This window comes from Limanda limanda, chromosome 13 (genome assembly GCF_963576545.1).
Source record: "Limanda limanda chromosome 13, fLimLim1.1, whole genome shotgun sequence".
In the NCBI taxonomy this organism is placed as follows: Eukaryota; Metazoa; Chordata; class Actinopteri; order Pleuronectiformes; family Pleuronectidae; genus Limanda; species Limanda limanda.
In genome coordinates, this window is record NC_083648.1 from 720,484 (window position 1) to 741,949 (window position 21,466).

The window sequence follows — 21,466 nt, forward strand, 5'->3', positions numbered from 1 at the left end:
TCCCCTCAGCACATGTGGTTCATCCACTCACCATCATGGAGTCGCTCCCTGTGAGCAGCTCACACCTGTGATTCACACCTTCACGTGCACAGACGACCTCTGGCTCCTCCAGGGAACGTGTGAACGTGTGAACGTGTGAACGTGTGAACGACTCGGCAGGGATCGGTCTGTCTGGGATCAGATCTCCAGCAGACTCCAGAGTCTCGTCAGCCTCGGTCAGGATCCGTCTGTGGAGACGGCTGAGGTTTCTCACCACGTTACAGCTCAACACAGACGTCTTTGTTCACCAGGCCTGGAAACTGTGACTCAGCTCCAGCGGCTGAGCTTTCTCCTGGTGTAACGTCTCTTTCAGGTCCAGCTTGTGTCAGTTAGGAGAAGTTAGAGGGAAACCTTGCAGGCGTTTACACATTCAGCTTTTTATTTCACAACGAGAACAAAGTAGGACACGAGAGTTTCAGGCTGATGAAGTCGTCATCTTCACGTCTTTTAAACAAGACGTTTGTTCAGAGTTTAAGGCTGCTCAGGCGTCCTGCCCACACTTCCACATTCTCCTGATGTCACGTGACGAGATCAGGAAGTGTTGTGTGGACCGGCCGCTAGCCGTTCATTATGCTAACACACAGATCGCAGAGTCCGAAAAGTTCCAACGTCAGGTCAACCGAGAGCAGAGGCTGAACAGAGGAGCTGCAGCAGTGGAAAGTCTGAGGAAAGGGAGGTTTCTATTAAAGAAAGAAAAGATTTCTCTGTTTTAACACAAATAGAATTATCAACATTAATATAGAATATTTGTCATTTAAATAAAAGATGCACTTCTGTCTGTCCGTGGATGTGTTGATTTCTTCTTCTCTGGTGAATTTGGACAAAAACTAAATGAGCTGTTTGTGACACGGTGAAGGTGAAGTGGTGAAAGTTGTGTCCTTGGTGTTTTGTGAATGAAGAGTCAGACAGGAAGTGAATCCGTGTGATGGAGATGAGAAGGTTTGTCCCGTGCTCCTCAGATGTGTGAGCGTTGAACCAGGTCTAAGTTGTGTACATGAGTTCTGCTCCTGTTGTGTTGCTGCAGGTCTCAGGTCTTGATGTCCGACTCCAGCTTGGATCCTAACGTCCTGTCTGGTTCTGCTCTGCAGGGTTTGAGGATTCAGAGAAGGAGCTGGACGATGTTGAATGTCCCTCCCTGTTCCACCTGCTGACGGATGGATCTGCTGGTGTCTCACACTCCGAGCAGGATCCCAGAGAACAGAGAGTCCTGCAGGACGCTGAGGGACGAACTGCTGGCGTTGTCCACAAACACGGAGACGTACTCTCCGGCCTGCAACAGAAGAACAAGGTCCCACAAGGACGTCAAAGACAAGAAAAAGGTGTTTTAATCCGCTTGTTTAGAATCTGCTGTGATGTTCGGATTCTGTCTCTTTAATCTGAACGGTAAAAACTTTAAACACCTCAAACTGTTCCTGTTCGTCCAAATATAACACAACACACAGTTTTCAGAGTCTCTGATTGGCTGAAAAACTTCCCCAGTTGTAACCATAGCAACAGTGATATGGGAGGAGCCTTAGAGTCGTACCTGTAGATAAAGAGTTCCTGTCAGTAGGATGCTGAACGTTCCTCCAGCAGCAGCCACGCCCATCACCGACTCTATAGAGCTAACACACACAGGGATCGACTTTATATACAGTCACTGATCATCTGTATATACAGTCACTGATCATCTTTATATACAGTCACTGATCATCTTTATATACAGTCACTGATTCTCTTTATATACAGTCACTGATCATCTTTATATACAGTCACTGATCATCTTTATATACAGTCACTGATCGACTTTATATAAAATCTTTACTCACATGTTACTTTGACACAAGGACTCGATGCAGATCGATGCTCTCACACTGTCTCTGAGGCGAAGCTGAACTCTGTCACCCGACTCTGACACACACACACACACACACACACACACACACACACACACACACACACACACACACACACACACACATACACACACACTTTAGATGCAGTTTTCTAATATTGATAATTGTACATGTATATAGTGTGTAGTGACCTCACCTATCAGGAGGCTGCAGGTGAGCTGGTAGAATCCAGAGACGAGGACCAAGTATCTGCCGCTGCTGCTGTTGAAGCTGTGACCTCTCTGGAGGCTCCGCCCAGAGTCTGAGGGCTGCGGGGGTCAAAGGTCACAGGCAGTTTGTGTGTTAAATCCCCGCATGAATAGTCAGTGAGTGTGTGAAGCCCTGCTCCCAAACACACACACACACACACATACATCATAGGACAACGCCCCCTGGTGGCTGGCTTCAGCATAAACTCACCTCCTCCATGTTAGCAGATAGGACATGGACCAGAGTGTGTGTGTGTGTGTGTGTGTGAGTGTGTTTATGTTGGTCACCTCGCTGAATGGCTGCAGCTCTAGCAGACTGCGGCGTTGAATCGTGATTGGCTGCAGGAGATGACTGACGAAAGAGGCGGAGACACGGGGACGATCACACAGGACGCTGGCTCCTCCCACCATGTCTGAGGGCGGTGATAGGATAGGTCACATTTCACATGTCTGACGTCATCGTTAATCTCAAATAATGTTCTATGAATTCTGGGTAATTTAGACCATGACAAGCTCAAATACACAACAAAACAAATACACAATCCAAAGGAAACTGTTAACTTAGCTTAGCACAAAGACTGGAGACAGAAGGAAACTGTTAGCCTAGCTAAGCATAAAGGCCTCAGTGTCACCTCTCTGTTTCAGCTCCTGCTGTTGGGGTAAGAGGGGGGCGGGGGGGCCCAGAGGCCCAAGGGGTCCTGGCGGTCCAGGGGGTCCTGGAGGTCCTGGAGGTCCAGGAGGTCCTGGAGGTCCAGGTAGGCCGTGCTGTGGAGAAGCATCAACATGTTGTGAGTCAAAGTTCAACCTTCATCAACACTCACAAAGAACTCGTGTGGATTCATCCGCTGCTGGAAATAGTCCCAACAGATCTTTCTATGTTTCCTTTAGTTAAAATTAAAAGACAACCATGGGGGACATGAAGAGTGGGCGTGTCTCTGACCTTGGACGTCCTCCTCGACCCTTTGATTCTCCGGTTCTCCCCCTTGTTGGAGTTTCTTCTGAAGATCAGCCAGGAGCTGAAAGGAGACAGTCTGGACGCATCCGAGGACGCCGGCTCCTGGAAGACACCAAACCAGACGGACATGTTGGACACCTGGTAACCATAGCAACTGTGCTGATGCTTCGGCTAAGTACAGAAACCATGGCGGAGGATTTAAAGTGGTGACATCATCACGTCTGGTGTCCATCACTGTTTTTATAAGATTAATATTCAATCATCACTGATCAGATGTTTTCTCACCAGGATGTCCACGGCCTCGTCCTCATCCAGGATCTCCAGACTCTCCTCGCTCTCCACGTCTTCGGCACTCGCTGCCTCCACTGCCGTCATCATCATCATCATCATCATCATCATCATCAGTCCGAGCAGCACAGGGGGCCGCAGCAGCCCTCCTGCCCCACCCGCAGAGCTCCGTCCCTGGGATAACCTGGCCATGCTGGGTGTAGGTGGTGGAGGTGGAACTAGAGGACAAGGTGTTCACGTCTGTGTCTTTATGGACCTAAGACATTCCCATGATGCACCTCTGCATAACTGCTCCTCTTTAATCAGCTCAGCTTGAACTGTTTGTCTCCTTCTCTGTCTCCTTCTCTGTCTCTGTCTCCTCTTCTGTCTCCCTCTCTGTCTTTGTCTCCTCTTCTGTCTCCTTCTCTGTCTCCTCTTCTGTCTCCTTCTCTGTCTCTGTCTCCTTCTCTGTCTCCTTCTCTGTCTCCTTCTCTGTCTCTGTCTCCTTCTCTGTCTCCTCTTCTGTCTCCTTCTCTGTCTCTGTCTCCTCTTCTGTCTCCTTCTCTGTCTCTGTCTCCTCTTCTGTCTCCCTCTCTGTCTTTGTCTCCTCTTCTGTCTCCTTCTCTGTGTCCTCTTCTGTCTCCTTCTCTGTCTCTGTCTCCTCCTCTATCTCTGTCTTTGTCTCCTCTTCTGTCTCCTTCTCTGTCTCCTCTTCTGTCTCCTTCTCTGTCTCTGTCTCCTCTTCTGTCTATTTCTCTGTCTCCTTCTCTGTCTCCTCTTCTGTCTCCTTCTCTGTCTTCGTCTCCTCCTCTGACTCCTCTTCTGTCTCCTCTTCTGTCTCCTCTTCTGTCTCTTTTCTGTCTCCTCTTCTGTCTCCTTCTCTGTCTCTGTCTCCTCTTCTGTCTCCTCTTCTGTCTCTTCTTCTGTCTCTTTTCTGTGTCGTTTCTCCTTTTCCTTCTGAGCTCTGTTAGTTTCCCGTCGTCAGTGAGTCAGTTTGAGGAAACTTTGTTGTCTCCTCCTTTCCTCCTCTGCTCCTCCTCCTCTTTTCCAGATCTCCGTCTCTTGTCTTTCAGTGCAGACTTGTTTCTCCTCAGTCGTTTATGCAGCAGATGAGTGATGAGACCGTTTTTCTCCTCAGCTCCTCGTCACTTTGGACGTCTCCTCTCTGCTGAGACTCTATTTTATCTTCCTCCCTGACTCCTCCTTCTCTCCCCCTCCCTCTCTTTCTTTTTTTCTTCTCTCTATCTGTCTGTGGATCTGAAACTGTCTCTCTGTCTGTCTGCACTCGTTCCTTAATGTCTCTCCAGCGTCCGTCTGTCTCTGTTTTATCTCTTCTCACATCATTTGTCTTTCTTTGCCTCCAAACTTTGTTTTCATCCTTCTCTCCATCCTCCTATTTTCTCTTAAAGCTACAAACTTGTATATTTGATCACGTATGTTCAGTTTATCACATAACAACATTTTTATTTGTGTACGAAGCGTCATGAACATGTGTTTTAGCAAACTGAAAGAAAAATGAAATTGTCTGCAAAACAAATGAAATATCACACACACACACACACACACACACACACACACACACACACTCCTCCCTGCCAGATAAGGGGGGTGTTGTCTTCAGTCTGACAGGATGATGAAAGTTAGTTTAGTTGTTGGCGTCTGTGTGATGAAACATCAGCGAGCATTTCCTCGTTTCCTCTGAATCTGACTGAAGCTGATAGAGACACACACACACACACACCCTCACACAGACACACACACACACACACACACACACCCTCACACAGACAGACAGACACACACACACTCACACAGACTGAGATCGACTGTTCACATTGCTGGTGGTTACAGGTGTATAGTGTTGTACCTGAAGTCATAACATCCTCCCATGAAAGCACAATTAAATTCACTGGATCCAGGATTTTATTTCATCTGCACCAAATTTAATAGTTCTTTATATCAGTCGTCTCAACATGTCCGACTTATTTCATCAGAAGAAAACACGACCCGCCTCCATCCTGCTCCTGTGATGTCAGACTCACATCTTGATTAATTGACTCCAGTGGAGTTTGAATGCCCGGGCTTGCCGACACTTGATGACATCACAGGAGCCGGATGGAGGCGGGGCGTGTTTGTATCTTACATTTGAAGGAGGAGTCACCAGTTACTTCAGTTGTGTTGGATTCTGCTGCAACGCTGTTTACCCCTGAAAGTGCCCCATAGACAGTGGGCTTCGAAGAAGGAAGAAGAGAAGAAAGAAGAGAAGAGAAGAAGTCAAAGAGAAAAAAGAAGAGAAGAGAAGAAAGAAAAGAGACGAAATAAAAGAGAAGAAGTAAAAGTAGAGAAGAAGAAGAGAAGAAGGAGAGAGGATAAACATTTGCTGTCCCCTGGTCATTTGTTAATAATGTAATAACAGTTTGTCTCCAGTCCAGCTGAGGTCGCTGCTGTGTCTGAAAACCTCTCTTCTAACCAATGAATAGTTTCCCCAAAGACCCGCCCCTACCCTGCCTCTGATTGGTTATCCTACATATGATTTCCTAACTCTAACCAATCAGCACGCTTCGTGTCAGATGCTAACCAATCAGAGGCCCGGTCCCCAGCTGTTTACATCGGTTACGAAGCAGCGGCGTGTTTCGCTGCGAAAGTCCTCTCTCTGCTTGATGTTCTGAATGTGAGTAAAAGAATAACCAGTAACTAGTAGTAATAATGAGTTAGTTACTGCGCTGGTTAGTTACCTGCGCTGGTTAGTTACCTGCTCTGGTTAGTTACCTTACTTTCTCCACTAGCTAACTGTATCTTTACTCGAGCTAACAGGAGCTACCTGCTAACGCGAGCTGCAGGGAGGAGCTAGTTCCGGTGCTCGGGAGCGGGTCCGAGACAGGGAAGCTCCCACTGGCTGCTAGCTGCTAGCTGCTAACTGCTAGCTGCTAGCTGCTAACTGCTAGATGCTAACTGCTAACAGCTAGCAGCTAACTGGAGAGTTAGAGGGATGGATGGATGATAGATAGATAGATAGATAGAGGGATGGATGGATGGCTAGAGGGATGGATAGATAGAAGGATGAATGGATAGAGGGATGGATAGATAGATAGATAGAGGGATGGATGGAGGGACAGAGGGAGAGATGGATGGATAGATAGATAGACAGATAGAGGGATGGATGGATAGAGGGATGGATGGATGATAGATAGATAGATAGAGGGATAGATAGATAGATGGATGGATAGATAGATTAAGGGATGGATGGATAGATAGATAGATAGATAGATAGATAGAGGGATGGATGGATGGATAGATAGATGGATGGATGCATGGATGGATGATAGATAGATGGATGATAGATAGAGAGATAGAGAGATAGAGAGATAGATGGATGATAGATAGATAGATAGATAGATAGATGATGGATGGATGGATAGATAGATAGATAGATGATAGATAGATAGATAGATGATGGATAGATAGAGGGATGGATGATAGATAGATAGATAGATAGATAGATAGATAGATAGATAGATAGATAGATAGATAGATAGATAGAGGGATGGATGGATGGATGATAGATAGATGATGGATGGATAGAGGGATGGATGGATGATAGATAGATAGATGATGGATGGATGGATGGATAGAGGGATGGATGGATGATAGATAGATGATGGATGGATGGATGGATGGATAGATAGATAGATGATAGATAGATAGATAGATGATGGATGGATAGAGGGATGGATGGATGATAGAGGGATGATATATCAGGATACAATGAATCATGTATTGCTGAAGAGCCTCTGGTGTTTTCCAGCTGAAGCTCCTCCCCCTCAGAGTTCCTGTGGTCACATGCTCAGGTCCAGGTCGTGATGACAGGTTCTGATCACCAGTGAAGCAGTAAAGCACGATGTCGGTCCCGTTGTTCTCAGGAACCAATCAGAACTCAGGGTTCTGCTCCTGTGGTTGTTCACTCAACAAACACGAGGAAGTGAAGCATGTGGTTCCTGTTTGGATCCTGGTGGCGAGTGACTGTGGCTCTTATGAAGTTTGCTGTTTAAAACTGGATTTTACAGATTCAGGGGTCAACGGAGAAGGAAACGCCCCCCCCCTCAGTCCACCATGGCGGACATCAAGAACTTCCTGTACGCCTGGTGCGGGAAAAAGAAGCTGACTCCCGTGTATGAGATCCGAGCGGCGGGGAACAAGAACAGGCAGAAGTTCATGTGTGAGGTGAGTTCTGCTGCGTTCAGACCTGAACTCTGGAGCTTCTCCTGGAGGGATCCACGTCTGTGACCACTAGGGGTGCACAATTCTGGGAATATTCAGTGTTGGAAACTTTCCATGGGAATTAACAGGAATATACGGGAATTAACGGGAATATACGGGAATAAACTGGAAATGTTGTGGGTAATTTATACTAACTGTATTTACCTTGTCATATACAGACATAAATATAAACATTTTGTTGTGTCATAGTCTGATTTGAGCCCTGAGGAAACTTTGGGCACTTGACTATATGCTTCTGCATCGTTGTGTCATTCTTAACATTGGTCTTTGCACAGTATTTGCAAATGTACACAGCCTTTCCTTCTACATTGGATGAGGTGAAATGTCTCCACACATGAGAGAGTGCACGTGGCATTGTTCTGTAGAATAAGATGAGAACAAAGTTTGTAAAAAAACACTAATGCAATGCCAGAGATATAAATAGTTAGCCAAACAATTGGAATCGTCTGTAAACATATTTTACAATTGATGGATAAATGAATGGAAATAGTCTAGATGAACAGGTGAACAATCCTCAATCAGCATGCTAATATATTTTCCCAGTAATATCATGGAAACTTACCTGACTAGTCCTTCACTCTACAGCAGGCCTCAGTAGCCCTGCTGTAGAGTGAAGCATGCTGGGAGTTATCTGTGCATGTGATGGAAGAATGCACGGTGGAGGGTTGAAACTCAACGTTCCATACATCTTTAAAATAGAGTTGTGAATGATGTTTTTATTGCTCAGTGTTTAATCTGCGTAGTTTTTTTTTTTTTTTCAAAATTCCCGAGCTTAACTTCCCATGGAAGGTTTCGGGAAAGTTTCCGAAAATTTACCGGAAACTTTCCAACCCTTTGCAACCCTAGTGAGAACACAACGTCTGAGTCAATAACTTGTTGTGGAAGCTTCTGACCCGAACTCCTGCTGCTGTTTCTTCACATGTGAAGACAAACTCTGGAGAAACTCTGGACCTAAACGTTCTAGATTCCTTCTGGAGCTCCTGTCTGAAAACAGCTGATCTGTGTTGCTTCTGTCTGACTCTGAACTCTCGTCGGTCCATTGCTTCTGTCTGACTCCAGGTGCGAGTTGATGGATTCAACTACATCGGGATGGGAAACTCCACCAACAAGAAGGACGCTCAGACCAACGCTGCCCGGGACTTCGTCAACTACCTGGTGCGACTCGGGGAGATGAGCGCCGCCGAGGTCCCGTCCGTGGGCGTCAGTGCATCACAGGTGCTTTTACTTTGACAGGGAACGACAGGAAGTAAACAAGGATATAGGAAGTGGCTTCCACTTCCTGAAGGGGTTTTAACCATAGATATAAAGACTAGATATCTCGGCCGCGTTGCCGGCCAACGGAGACGAACGTCACCACATGGCGGCCATCTTGCTACGGGGCAGCTCGCTTACCCATAACATTGTGTTGGTAGTCGTAAATAACCATAACTTGCTCAATTTTCAACCGATTTTGAAACGGTCTGGTTTTCTATAAACGAAAGAGATGTAGATATGACACTGTGTACTTATGAATAATTATGTTATTTTCTAAAAAAAATTAATAATTTATGCAGTGTCATATCTACATCTCTGACGTTTATAACAAACCAAACCGTTTCAAAATCGGTTGAAAATTGAGCAAGTTATGGTTATTTACCAACACAATGTTATGGGTGAGAGAGCTGCCCCCTAGCAAGACGGCCGCCATGTGGTGACGTCCGGCTCCGTCGAGCGAGATATCTAGTCTTTATATATATCTATGGTTTTAACACACAGCAGGTCCAGAGACGTCAGCTGTCAACATCTGATCTTTGATTCTGATTCTTTGTTTTTACAAGTCTCATAATAACAGAAGCGATCTCTAACATCTCACTCTTCTGACAAACTCAGTAAGTGAAAGTGCGTGTTGTGTCTGCAGGTGAGCGCTCCGGTCTGTGATGAGCCGGACGCCGGAGGACCCGGCGCCTTCGGAGCCCTCCCCCCCAGTGGGCCGCTGCCCCCCCACCTCGTGGTGAAAGCTGAGCACGGTAGCAGGACTCATTCTATAACAATGATGCTGTAAATGTGTTGATTTGGATTCATATGGATCTGGTTTCCTGACTGTGATGTGATGTAACACTTCCTGTCAGTAGCACTTCCTGTCAGTAGCACTTCCTGTCAGTAGCACTTCCTGTCAGTAGCACTTCCTGTCAGTAGCACTTCCTGTCAGTAGCACTTCCTGTCAGTAGCACTTCCTGTCAGTAGCACTTCCTGTCAGTAGCACTTCCTGTCAGTAGCACTTCCTGTCAGTAGCACTTCCTGCCAGTAGCACTTCCTGCCAGTAGCACTTCCTGTCAGTAGCACTTCCTGTCAGTAGCACTTCCTGTCAGTAGCACTTCCTGTCAGTAGCACTTCCTGTCAGTAGCACTTCCTGTCAGTAGCACTTCCTGTCAGTAGCACTTCCTCACCCTGGACTCATGCACACAACAGTCACAGTTTTATTTCCTCAATTTGTCATTAAATTAAAAGTAGCTCATCTCATCAGGGTTGGACTTTCTTCTTTTCACTCATTAATCTATCAAACCCAGATGGATTCTCATCCTGTGTTCGTTCCCCGGGTTCAGAGGAGAGCTGCAGCGGACCGGTTCCAGGAGTCACGGGACTGGGTTACTCCGGAGGAGGGAGCTCCGGGTGGGGGGGGAGAGGAGGAGCAGGAGCTCAGTGGGACCGAGGGGCCAACCTGCAGGAGTACTACGCCAAGAGAGACGAACAGGAAGCCCAGGCGGTACGTCCCCCTCCGACTCAGTGTTACACAGTCTGACGTGTTAGAGAAACAACAGCTCGGCTTCACGTCTGTTCCTCCTGACAAAGGTCTGAAGGTTCTTTTATAATGCTCATAAGAAGTCTTCTTCCTGGTCGTCTTACAACCTGACTTCTCAGAATTAACTTTTGGAAAGGATCTGTTTATTCTCTCCCCACAAATACATTTTATGTCAAAGAAATTCCACAGACAGAAAAACTCCAGATTTATGAGAGTTTAAATAAACCCTCTTCTCCTTTTCATAGACCCTGGAGTCGGAGGAGGTGGACCTGAACGCCAACCTTCACGGGAACTGGACCCTGGAGAACGCCAAGGCCCGTCTGAACCAGTTCTTCCAGAAGGAGAAAACCAGTGCTGAGTATAAATACAGCCAAGTGGGACCGGACCACAACAGGTCTGAACCAGAAAGCTCAGTCTTCAAGGCCGAGAGCAAATATATAGCAGATTATTATTATTGGTTGTTTTATATATTTAGTCGTGATAAAAGAATGAGAGAAGAGCAACTGTTGAGATTCAAACCTGGTGGATGAATTCAGAAGTGAAGTTCCATCAGCTCACAACATATCATGTGTGGTTCCACAGAGAAAAATTATCCTGCTTTTCTTTACTGAAACATTTTCTAGTTCTTCTTTAATTTATCTATTTTGTTCCAGACGTACAACAATTTTCATATGTCATCAACATCTATCAGCCCAGTCATGAACTGTTTTTCAGACATGAACCGTGTCAAACCGTGTCCTGACATCTCCTGTAGTGAGTGTCTGTGAAGCAGCAGCATGTCGTCGGGTCCGACTCCTTCAAACAGAAACATGTGGGAACATCCAGGCGAGGGGCGGAGCCTATAGAGCAGCAGGAGACTCACTCTGACATGTTACACACATTTTACCAGGAGGCTGCAGGAGAAGATCCAGAAGATGTCCAGAGACACTGACTCAGACACTAGTTCTCACATAAAGAACCTGCAGAACATGTGAGGAACATGTGAGGAACATGTGAGGAACATGTGAGGAACATGTGAGGAACATGTAAGGAACATGTCAGGAACATGTGAGGAACATGTGAGGAACATGTCAGGAACATGTGAGGAACATGTGAGGAACATGTCAGGAACATGTGAGGAACATGTGAGGAACATGTCAGGAACATGTCAGGAACATGTGAGGAACATGTCAGGAACATGTGAGGAACATGTGAGGAACATGTGAGGAACATGTGAGGAACATGTCAGGAACATGTGAGGAACATGTGAGGAACATGTGAGGAACATGTCAGGAACATGTGAGGAACATGTGAGGAACATGTCAGGAACATGTCAGGAACATGTGAGGAACATGTGAGGAACATGTGAGGAACATGTGAGGAACATGTCAGGAACATGTCAGGAACATGTGAGGAACATGTGAGGAACATGTCAGGAACATGTGAGGAACATGTGAGGAACATGTGAGGAACATGTGAGGAACATGTCAGGAACATGTCAGGAACATGTCAGGAACACGTCATTGGTTCAGTTCATGTCTGAAAAACGTTATATGCAAAGTGTTAGTGTGTGAGAAAGTGAGTTTTAGTTTCCCCCCCCTCTCTGTGTTCCGGATGCCACTGTATGTTTTTCTGCTGGACTGCTGTGACCCCAGAGACCTCCAGCGTGTGTTGGAACACCTGAGGGATCTCACTGTCTGATCTGAACTGTTGTAGAGCAGGAGACACACAGCAGCTCCTCACAAACCTTCTGATCCCGTCACAGCAAAAACAGGTTCGATCAAATCAGCGTTTCCCTTCATTTCAGAAGAAGTCAGTTTCCTGAGCGATGGAATAAGAACCAGATCAAAGACTCAGTTTGAGTCGGATCACTTTGATTCTTCTGACCCCAGAAGAAACTCACTCATAACCCCTGCTCCCAACTTAATCTGATTCATTATTATTACACTAAACCGTAGTTTACATGAAAAAGTATTTATCTGAAAATTCAACTGTCAGGAAATAATATATAAGTTTATTTATGAGGCTTCTTTCATCACATAAATGCACCTGAAGAGCTTTTACTAAACCGATCAGTGACCCATGATGCTGCATCTGTTACCGAGGCCCCGCCCCCATACACGCTCTCAACCAATCAGGACTGCTCTATACCCAATTTAATCCAAACTTAAACGACCTACAATAAGAGAAACCTAAACCGCTTCCAGCCACCAGGGGGCGATCCAGATGTTTTGGCCTCACTTTTTGGAGAAGTTTATCTGAATTTAGAATTTAAACATTTAAAATCTTAAAAAGATTTTTAAGATTTCCAGCCCCCCCCCCCCGTAAAAGCAGCACAACAACTTTACTTTAAAATTCAACTGTACCTTTAGTTTACAAAATCAATATTTCAAAATGCTTCTGATTTTGAAACGGTTGCTGGTAGATGATTGTGTTCAGATTCAAAGTGATGGGCAGAGGTCAGTGGCTGTTGAATGTCCTGGTGCACACGTGCAGCTGCTGAGCTTGAGAGACGAGTGACCCCGGAGGTCACAACCACCCTGAAGAAGACATGGGACGGTGTTTAGATGAACTAAAGCCGTCCCGTGGTGCAGCCCCGGCTCGGTGGAGTCTGGTTGTGATTTCCGGTGTCACTGTTCACCGCAGGGCCGAGAGCCGCCGGGGGAAACACCAGATACTAAGCTGGTGTTTTATTTAATATCCCAAGTCTGGCAGAAAAACATACAGGCGTCCTCCTGAGAACACGGCAGGTGAGTCATCGCTTCACGTGAAGGTTTATTCTCAGCTTTTAGTTTGAAAAGCTCAGAGGAAGTGAAGATGTGATGTTTGTCTCTGCAGGAGCTTCATCGCAGAGATGCAGCTGTTTGTGAAACTGCTCGGCAGAAGTAAGACTCTCCAACAAATACTGTTCAATATGACGTCAAATCTTTTTATTTGATCTGAATCGTACAACAATATGAATCCATAACTTCTGCCGAGGATCTGATAATGTTCACCAGGCGGCTGCTCTCGTCTGCTCTGCAGGAATCACGGCTCGGGAACACGGCTCCAACAAGAAGCTGGCGGCTCAGTCCTGCGCTCTGTCTCTGATCCGACAGCTGTTCCACCTGGGCGTCGTGGAGCCGTACTCCGGAGTCACCAAGAAGAAGGAAGGAGAAACTGTACGTGGGCTGGGCTGCTGTGAGAGGAGAGGCGGAGCTCCGGCCCCCAGAGGAACTCACCTGTCTGTGTTGTCCTGTGTGCTTGTGTCCAGCTGGCGCCGTATGACGTCGACGTGTCTCCAGAGCTTCAGCAGCAGCTGGCCAGCGTGGTCCAGGAGCTGGGAGTCCTCATCCCGCCGCCGGTAGGTCTCACACACGCCTCCCAGGCCCCCCCCACCCTGAGCCGATCCTGCTAACCCTGCTCCTCCTGTCCAGCCTGCAGACCCCAGCGCCCCCGTGTCTCTGGTTCAGGGGAAGATGGCGTCCTTCGAGCCGGCGCAGCGTCAGGTCGGAGCCGGGGTCGTCCCCTGGTCTCCGCCTCAGGTCAACTGGAACCCATGGACCAGCAGCAACATCGACGAAGGACCGCTGGCATTCGTGAGCTTGTTTTCTAACTTAGAAAACCCTGAGAACTCTGAATATGTATATTTCATCTGTTTCATCGAATTGATTTATTAAGATCAGTGACGTGTTTGATCCGTATCATCTCTGAGAACCCAGAGGATCTCCTGGTTCCTCTTCAGATGTGAAACACAAACTCAGTTCACAGCTTCACAGTGAAGCCTCTGTGTGATGTCTCCGTGTTGGACTGACCACGCGTGATGTCATGACTTGTTCTCAGTGCACGCCGGAGCAGATCAGTGGCGAGCTGCATGAAGAGCTGATGTTCCAACTGAAACAGGACGAGAACCTGCACCAGGTCAGTGGAGTCCTCCCTCCTTTAGCTCCTCACACGTCGGGTTTAATGAAACATGACGAGAGCTGAATCCTTCTCTAAGAATCTTAGACTAACTACTGAATTAAATGTTGATGTTTTCATTCAGAAAACTAAATCATCTGATTTCACTCATTGTTTTTTGTCTGACTGATACAATAATGATATTTAGTCTTAAAACTAAATTCATCTTAAAAACCATGTGTTTTCAGTGTAGAAGCTGAATTCCTGAGGTTTTTTTAAAGGTTATTGTTGTTTTAAGAGATAATAACAGAAAGTACAACTATGCTTCAGATCCTGCTGCAGCGCGAGCAGCTTCCTGTCAAACAGTTTGAGAAGGAGATCATGGACGCCATCGCCGACAACCCCGTGGTGATCATCAGAGGAGCGACGGGCTGCGGGAAAACCACTCAGGTTCCTCAGTACATCCTGGACCGCTTCATCCAGGGCGCCCAGGCGTCCGACTGCAACATCGTGGTCACCCAGGTAACACGCCACTAGACTGAAGACGCTCTAGAACGAGACGTGAAACATCTTCAAGAACCCAGTTACTCCTGGAGATAGAAATACGTCTGATCAAATGTGTGCAGGTCTGTGATTTATAAGTGGAGTGTGTTTCCTCCGCAGCCGAGACGGATCAGCGCCGTGTCAGTGGCCGAGCGAGTGGCCTTCGAGCGAGGGGAGGAGCTGGGGAAGAGCTGCGGCTACAGCGTCCGCTTCGAGTCCGTCCTCCCCCGGCCGCACGCCAGCGTGCTGTTCTGCACCGTCGGTACGTGAGGTCACACCAGGTCAAAACCACTTTCATCCTCCTGACCCTCCTGGTAACCATGAGGGAAGCAACAGCTGCAACATCTCAATAAATCATAACAATACTTCACAGTTCATTCGTATTCACTGTGAAGTATTAAAGTACAGGGATGACAGTACAGGCGTGTTTCAGTGACACACATGTGACACATGTGACAGGCATGTGACCTGCATGTGACCTCTATGTGACACGTATGTGACACGCATGTGACCTGTATGTGACCTGCATGTGACCTCTATGTGACACGTATGTGACCTGCATGTGACCTCTATGTGACCTCTATGTGACCTGTATGTGACAGGCATGTGACCTCTATGTGACCTGCATGTGACCTCTATGTGACACGTATGTGACCTGCATGTGACCTCTATGTGACCTCTATGTGACCTGCATGTGACAGGCATGTGCGCCGGGCGCTGATCAGCCGCTTGTCGTTGCAGGTGTTCTGCTGAGGAAGCTGGAATCTGGAATCCGAGGCATCAGCCACGTGATCGTGGATGAGATCCACGAGCGAGACATCAACGTGAGTTCATTTATTAACGATTTATTAACTGTGGGTGGAGCATAACCTGACCCCCCCCCCCCCCCCCCTCTGCCTGTGTGTGTGTGCAGACGGACTTCCTGTTGGTGGTCCTCAGAGACGTGGTCCAGGCCTACCCACAGGTCCGGGTCATCCTCATGTCGGCCACCATCGACACCTCCATGTTCAGAGAGTACTTCTTCAGCTGTCCCGTCATCGAGGTGTTCGGACGGACCTTCGCGGTTCAAGGTAGAGCCGACCTCCGACCTCTGACCTCCTGTGACCTGTGTTTCTCTAGAACGTGAAACGGAGTCTGTTGGATTTGTTATCGTTTAGTGAAGCTTTTAATTTCTATAACAAACATTTGTCTTTCTGGAGTTTAGCTTGACTCTGGTTGTCTCGTTGTCGGCAGAGTATTTCCTGGAGGATTGTATCCAGATGACCAACTTCGTTCCTCCACCGATGGACAGAAAGAAGAAAGATAAAGAGGAAGAGGGAGGAGACGACGATGTAAGAAGCTTCTGATACCAGCCACTGATCATAAAGACAATCGATCCTGACCCTCTTTGTGTACAGTCTCCACTTCCTTCCATTAGGAATATGAAGCGGGAATATTTGGGATGTGCAAGCTGCCATCTTGTGTTTGTGACTCAGTCTCTGGAGCGGTGGAGGTTGTGTTGTTGATGTTTGTGTGAGTGTCGGTGTGGAGCTGGTGAACAGGCGTCTTCCCTGTGTGCAGACCAACTGTAACGTGCTGTGTGGACCTGAGTACACTGCAGAGACCAAGGCCTCCATGGCTCAGATCAACGAGAAGGAGACGTCCTTCGAGCTGGTGGAAGCTCTGCTGAAGTACATCGAGACGCTGCAGGTGAGCGGAGCCGTGCTGGTGTTCCTGCCCGGCTGGAACCTCATCTGCTCCATGCAGAGACACCTGGAGTCCAACCCGCACTTCGGTACGCTTCACACGTCTGCTGCTTCCAGAGGAAACAGGAAACCACTGAGACCAACCTTTAAAGTCCCTGTTGGAGCTAAGCAGATCAAAGTCAGGCTGAAAGGTTCTGAGATATTTGCAGTGATTTATGTATTGATGCATTTTCTCTGCAGGTAGTCACCGGTACCGGATCCTGCCGCTGCACTCGCAGATCCCCCGGGAGGAGCAGAGGAGGGTGTTCGACCCGGTTCCTGATGACATCACCAAGGTGAGGATCAGAGAATCTCTCATTTTAGTGAGAATCAAACCAGACGACTTAAACCTTCATCATCACCTTGTTTTCATTCACAAAACTGTGACAGAACAAAGGATGAAATCAGTCTTTATCAAATCTCAAGTGAAACGCGTCACATGTTTGAATCCTCATGTTTACATACATGTAGTTATGGAGAAACAGCCGTGGCTCTGAGTGAGTTTTAACTTCCTGTGTCCGGATGTCTCAGGTGATTCTGTCCACGAACATCGCAGAGACGAGTATCACCATCAACGATGTCGTCTACGTCATCGACTCCTGCAAGTAAGTGTGTGTGTGTGTGTGTGTGTGTGTGAGTTGTCGTGTGTGCGTCAGGTTGCGTTGCAGGTCAAAGGTCGTCTGGCTGTGCTGACTCTGTGTGTGTGTGTGTGTCCACAGACAGAAGGTGAAGCTCTTCACTTCCCACAACAACATGACCAACTACGCCACCGTCTGGGCGTCCAAGACCAACCTGGAGCAGAGGAAAGGTCGGGCCGGGCGGGTCCGACCCGGGTTCTGCTTCCACCTCTGCAGCCACGCTCGCTTCGACAGGTATGACCTTCGACCTCCAGCGACCTCCAGCTGAGCGGCTCCGACTCCGTCAGGGTTTCAGGTGTGGTGTCTCTGCAGGCTGGAGACTCACATGACGCCAGAGATCTTCAGGACGCCGCTGCACGAGGTCGCTCTGAGCATCAAGCTGCTGCGACTCGGAGCCATCGGGCACTTCCTGTCCAAGGCCATCGAGCCGCCGCCGCTGGACGCCGTCATCGAGGCCGAACACACTCTGAAAGGTGCGAGCCGCAGCTCAGGGGTTGTAGGTGAAGTGTGTAACCACAGTTGGATCTGATCCTGTGTGTGTGTCTCAGAGCTGGACGCCCTGGACCTGAACGACGAGCTGACTCCTCTGGGACGGATCCTGGCTCGACTCCCCATCGAACCTCGCCTGGGGAAGATGATGATCATGGGCTGCATCTTCCAGTCAGTGTCTGTCTCCCTCAGGTCACGACCGACCAATCAGCTGACGGCCTGTCTGTCACTGGGCGGAGTCAGTGACGTGTGTGTCTGTCTCCCTCCAGCGTTGGCGACGCCATGTGCACCATCTCAGCTGCTTCCTGTTTCCAGGAGCCGTTCATCAGCGAGGGGAAGCGTCTGGGCTTCGTCCACCGGAACTTCACGGGCGCTCGCTTCTCTGATCACGTGGCGCTGCTCGCCGTGTTCCAGGCCTGGGACGACGTCCGGTACAAGACACATGAAGAAGAATGTTCATGTTTACTGCACAATAGTTTTCTTTCTAAATATAAAAGCCATTTGATATTTTTACAGAAATTATTATTATTTCCTTTTAATTTAATTTAAATTTCGTTATATTCTGGATATTTTATTTCCTGTCAGACTGACGGTCCTTGGACTCTGTTCCTCTCAGGATTAACGGCGAGGAGGCGGAGTCTCGTTTCTGTGAACACAAACGTCTGAACATGTCGACCCTGAGGATGACCTGGGAGGCTAAAGTCCAGCTGAAGGAGATCCTGGTCAACTCTGGATTCCCTGAAGGTACTTGAACGCACCACTGATGACCTCGGACCGCACCACTCTCAGGTCTGTGTTCAGGTGAGAAGGATTAAGCTCCGCCTCCTCCCCTCAGAGTCTCTGCTGACGCAGGTGTTCAACACGGTCGGACCGGACAACAACCTGGACGTGGTCATTTCTCTGCTGACCTTCGGCTCGTACCCCAACGTGTGTTTCCACAAAGAGAAGAGGAAGATCCTGACCACCGAGGGGCGCAACGCCCTCATCCACAAGTCGTCGGTCAACTGTCCGTTCAGCAGCCACGACATGACCTACCCCTCGCCGTTCTTCATCTTCAGCGAGAAGGTAAAGCTCCCGGGATCAACGTTTCAATGTGTTCAACAGGAAGTGACAGAACTTATTCTGGAATGTTTATAATAATTATGAGCAAAAGACGTAAGAATTCAGTCATCGTTTTCAAAATTGTTGAATCCAGACGTGATGTGCTGAAACGTGTGTGTGTGTGTGTGTGTGTGTGTGTGTGTGTGTGTGTGTGTGTGTGTGTGTGTGTGTGTGTGTGTGTGTGTGTGTGTGTGTGTGCGTGTGCGTGTGCGTGTGCGTGTGCGTGTGCGTGTGTGGCGTCAGATCCGAACCCGGGCGATCTCGGCCAAAGGGATGACGCTGGTCAGTCCTCTGCAGCTGCTGCTGTTCGCCTGCAAGAAGATCAGCTCGGACGGAGAAGTGCTGGAGCTGGACGACTGGTGAGGAGCCACACAACCACACACACACACACACACGTGACCACAGACTAGACTCACACTGTTGTGTGTCCAGGATCAAACTGCGGATCCCTCATGAGGTGGGAGGAGCCATCGTGGCCCTGCGCGCCGCCCTGGAGGCGCTGGTGGTGGAAGTGACCAAAGAACCAGATTTCATCCGACAGATGAATCCGAGCAACGAGAAGCTGATCGACGTCATCAGACGGGTGTCACACCCCGAGGCCGCTGGAGGGCGCCCGACCAGCAGCACACACACTAACACCAACAGGTACACACACACACACCAACAGGTACACACACACACACACACACACTAACAGGTACACACACACACACACACCAACAGGTACACACACACACACACACTAACAGGTACACACACACACACCAACAGGTACACACACACACACACACTAACAGGTACACACACACACACACACCAACAGGTACACACACAGGTACACACACACACCAACAGGTACACACACACACACCAACAGGTACACACACACACACCAACAGGTACACACACACACACACACTAACAGGTACACACACACACACACACTAACAGGTACACACACACACCAACAGGTACACACACACACACACACTAACAGGTACACACACACACACACACCAACAGGTACACACACACACACACCAACAGGTACACACACACACACACCAACAGGTACACACACAGGTACACACACACACTAACAGGTACACACACACACACCAACAGGTACACACACACACACCAACAGGTACACACACAGGTACACACACACACTAACAGGTACACACACACACTAACAGGCACACACACACACACTAACAGGTACACACACACACACCAACAGGTACTCACACACACACACACACACACACCAACAGGTACACACACACACTAACAGGTACACACACAGGTACACACACAGGTACACACACAGGTACACACACAGGTACACACACAGGTACACACACACTAACAGGTAAACACACACAGGTACACACACACAGGTACACACACAGGTACACACACACTTCTAGCTCTGTGATGTTGTGTAGTTTCCCACGGAGCTGATCTCTTGCTCTCTGCTCAGGATGGGAGACGGCCCTCGACCTCCGAAGATGGGACGCTTCGATGGAGGAGGAGGAGCAGCAGGAGGAGGAGGAGGCGGCTACAGGGGGGGAGGATACGCAGGGGGAGGAGGGTACAGAGGAGGGGGAGGATATGGAGGTGGGGGTTACGGAGGAGGAGCAGGAGGATACAGGGGAGGTGGTGGATACAGAGGGGGAGGAGGGGGGAACCGGGGTGGGGGGGGATACAGAGGGGGAGGAGGGGGGTACAGGGGAGGTGGTGGATATGGGGGAGGAGGGGCTTATAGAGGAGGAGGAGGAGGGTACAGAGGAGGTTATTAAAGTCCTGACGTCTCAGTGACATCATCACAGTGACATCATCACAGTGACATCATCACAGTGACATCATCACAGTGACATCATCACAGTGACATCATCACAGTGACATCATCACAGTGACAGGAGGAGCTTTTGTCTCGAGCTTCTTCTTCTCTGAGGATCTGGATGTTGATGGAGTCGACCTCCAGGAACACTGTTGTGTTTGTTGTGTTTGTGTTTGTGTTTGTTGTGTTTTGTTGTGTTTGTTGTTCAAAGCTTCTGTTTGATCTCCGGGTCTGTTTGATCCTGTTTGATTTATGATCATTTGTTGGAAACGTCAATAAACATTTAACATGTGAAGCTGATTGTTGCTTCAGTTTTTTCTTCATCAACAAAATCAATTAAAGAAATTATGGAACTGAACATCAGAACCAAACTGTGTGAGAACAAACCTCAGCTCCACCCGGGTCCAGGTCCAGGTCCAGGTCCAGGTCCGGGTCCGGGTCCAGGTTCAGGTTCAGGCTGAGGGTTTGACCAGAGGAGAGGTGGAGAGGAGGTGAAGAGGAAACCAGGTGGTGAAGAGGAGATGAAGAGGAGGTGCAGAGGAAACCAGGTGGAGAGGAGGTGAAGAGGAGGTGCAGAGGAAACCAGGTGGTGGAGAGGAGGTGAAGAGGAAACCAGGTGGTGAAGAGGAGGTGCAGAGGAAACCAGGTGGTGGAGAGGAGGTGAAGAGGAGGTGGATAGGAGGTGCAGAGGAAACCAGGTGGAGAGGAGGTGCAGAGGAGGTGAGGAGGAGGTGCAGAGGAGGTGCAGAGGAAACCAGGTGGTGAAGAGGAGGTGAAGAGGAGGTGCAGAGGAAACCAGGTGGTGAAGAGGAGGTGCAGAGGAGGTGAAGAGGAAACCAGCTGCAGAGGAGGTGAAGAGGACGTGG

At 48.4% G+C, this 21,466-nt stretch overlaps 2 protein-coding genes across 2 annotated transcripts; one reads left to right on the forward strand and one right to left on the reverse strand.

Moving 5' to 3' along the window:
* Positions 1 to 339: 339 nt before the first annotated feature.
* Positions 340 to 4,144, reverse strand: si:ch1073-184j22.1 (erythroferrone). Its single transcript, XM_061085171.1, has 8 exons — positions 3,363 to 4,144; positions 3,063 to 3,179; positions 2,755 to 2,887; positions 2,411 to 2,535; positions 2,071 to 2,182; positions 1,848 to 1,929; positions 1,565 to 1,643; positions 340 to 1,309 (listed from the first exon to the last, which is right to left on the reverse strand). The coding sequence occupies exons 1-8, from the start codon at positions 3,555 to 3,557 to the stop codon at positions 1,211 to 1,213; spliced, it is 942 nt and encodes a 313-aa protein (XP_060941154.1). The 5' UTR covers positions 3,558 to 4,144; the 3' UTR covers positions 340 to 1,210.
* Positions 4,145 to 7,453: 3,309 nt separating this feature from the next.
* dhx9 (DEAH (Asp-Glu-Ala-His) box helicase 9) lies at positions 7,454 to 20,895 on the forward strand. The gene is made up of 27 exons (XM_061085170.1): positions 7,454 to 7,565; positions 8,682 to 8,837; positions 9,520 to 9,628; positions 10,205 to 10,365; positions 10,647 to 10,795; positions 13,219 to 13,265; positions 13,405 to 13,541; positions 13,634 to 13,723; positions 13,797 to 13,958; positions 14,203 to 14,280; positions 14,590 to 14,781; positions 14,923 to 15,064; positions 15,544 to 15,626; positions 15,716 to 15,872; positions 16,036 to 16,133; positions 16,363 to 16,576; positions 16,728 to 16,822; positions 17,058 to 17,131; positions 17,246 to 17,398; positions 17,477 to 17,637; positions 17,713 to 17,824; positions 17,923 to 18,084; positions 18,270 to 18,397; positions 18,489 to 18,718; positions 18,998 to 19,113; positions 19,187 to 19,399; positions 20,241 to 20,895. The coding sequence occupies exons 1-27, from the start codon at positions 7,455 to 7,457 to the stop codon at positions 20,557 to 20,559; spliced, it is 3,849 nt and encodes a 1,282-aa protein (XP_060941153.1). The 5' UTR covers position 7,454; the 3' UTR covers positions 20,560 to 20,895.
* The last annotated feature ends 571 nt before the right edge of the window (positions 20,896 to 21,466 follow it).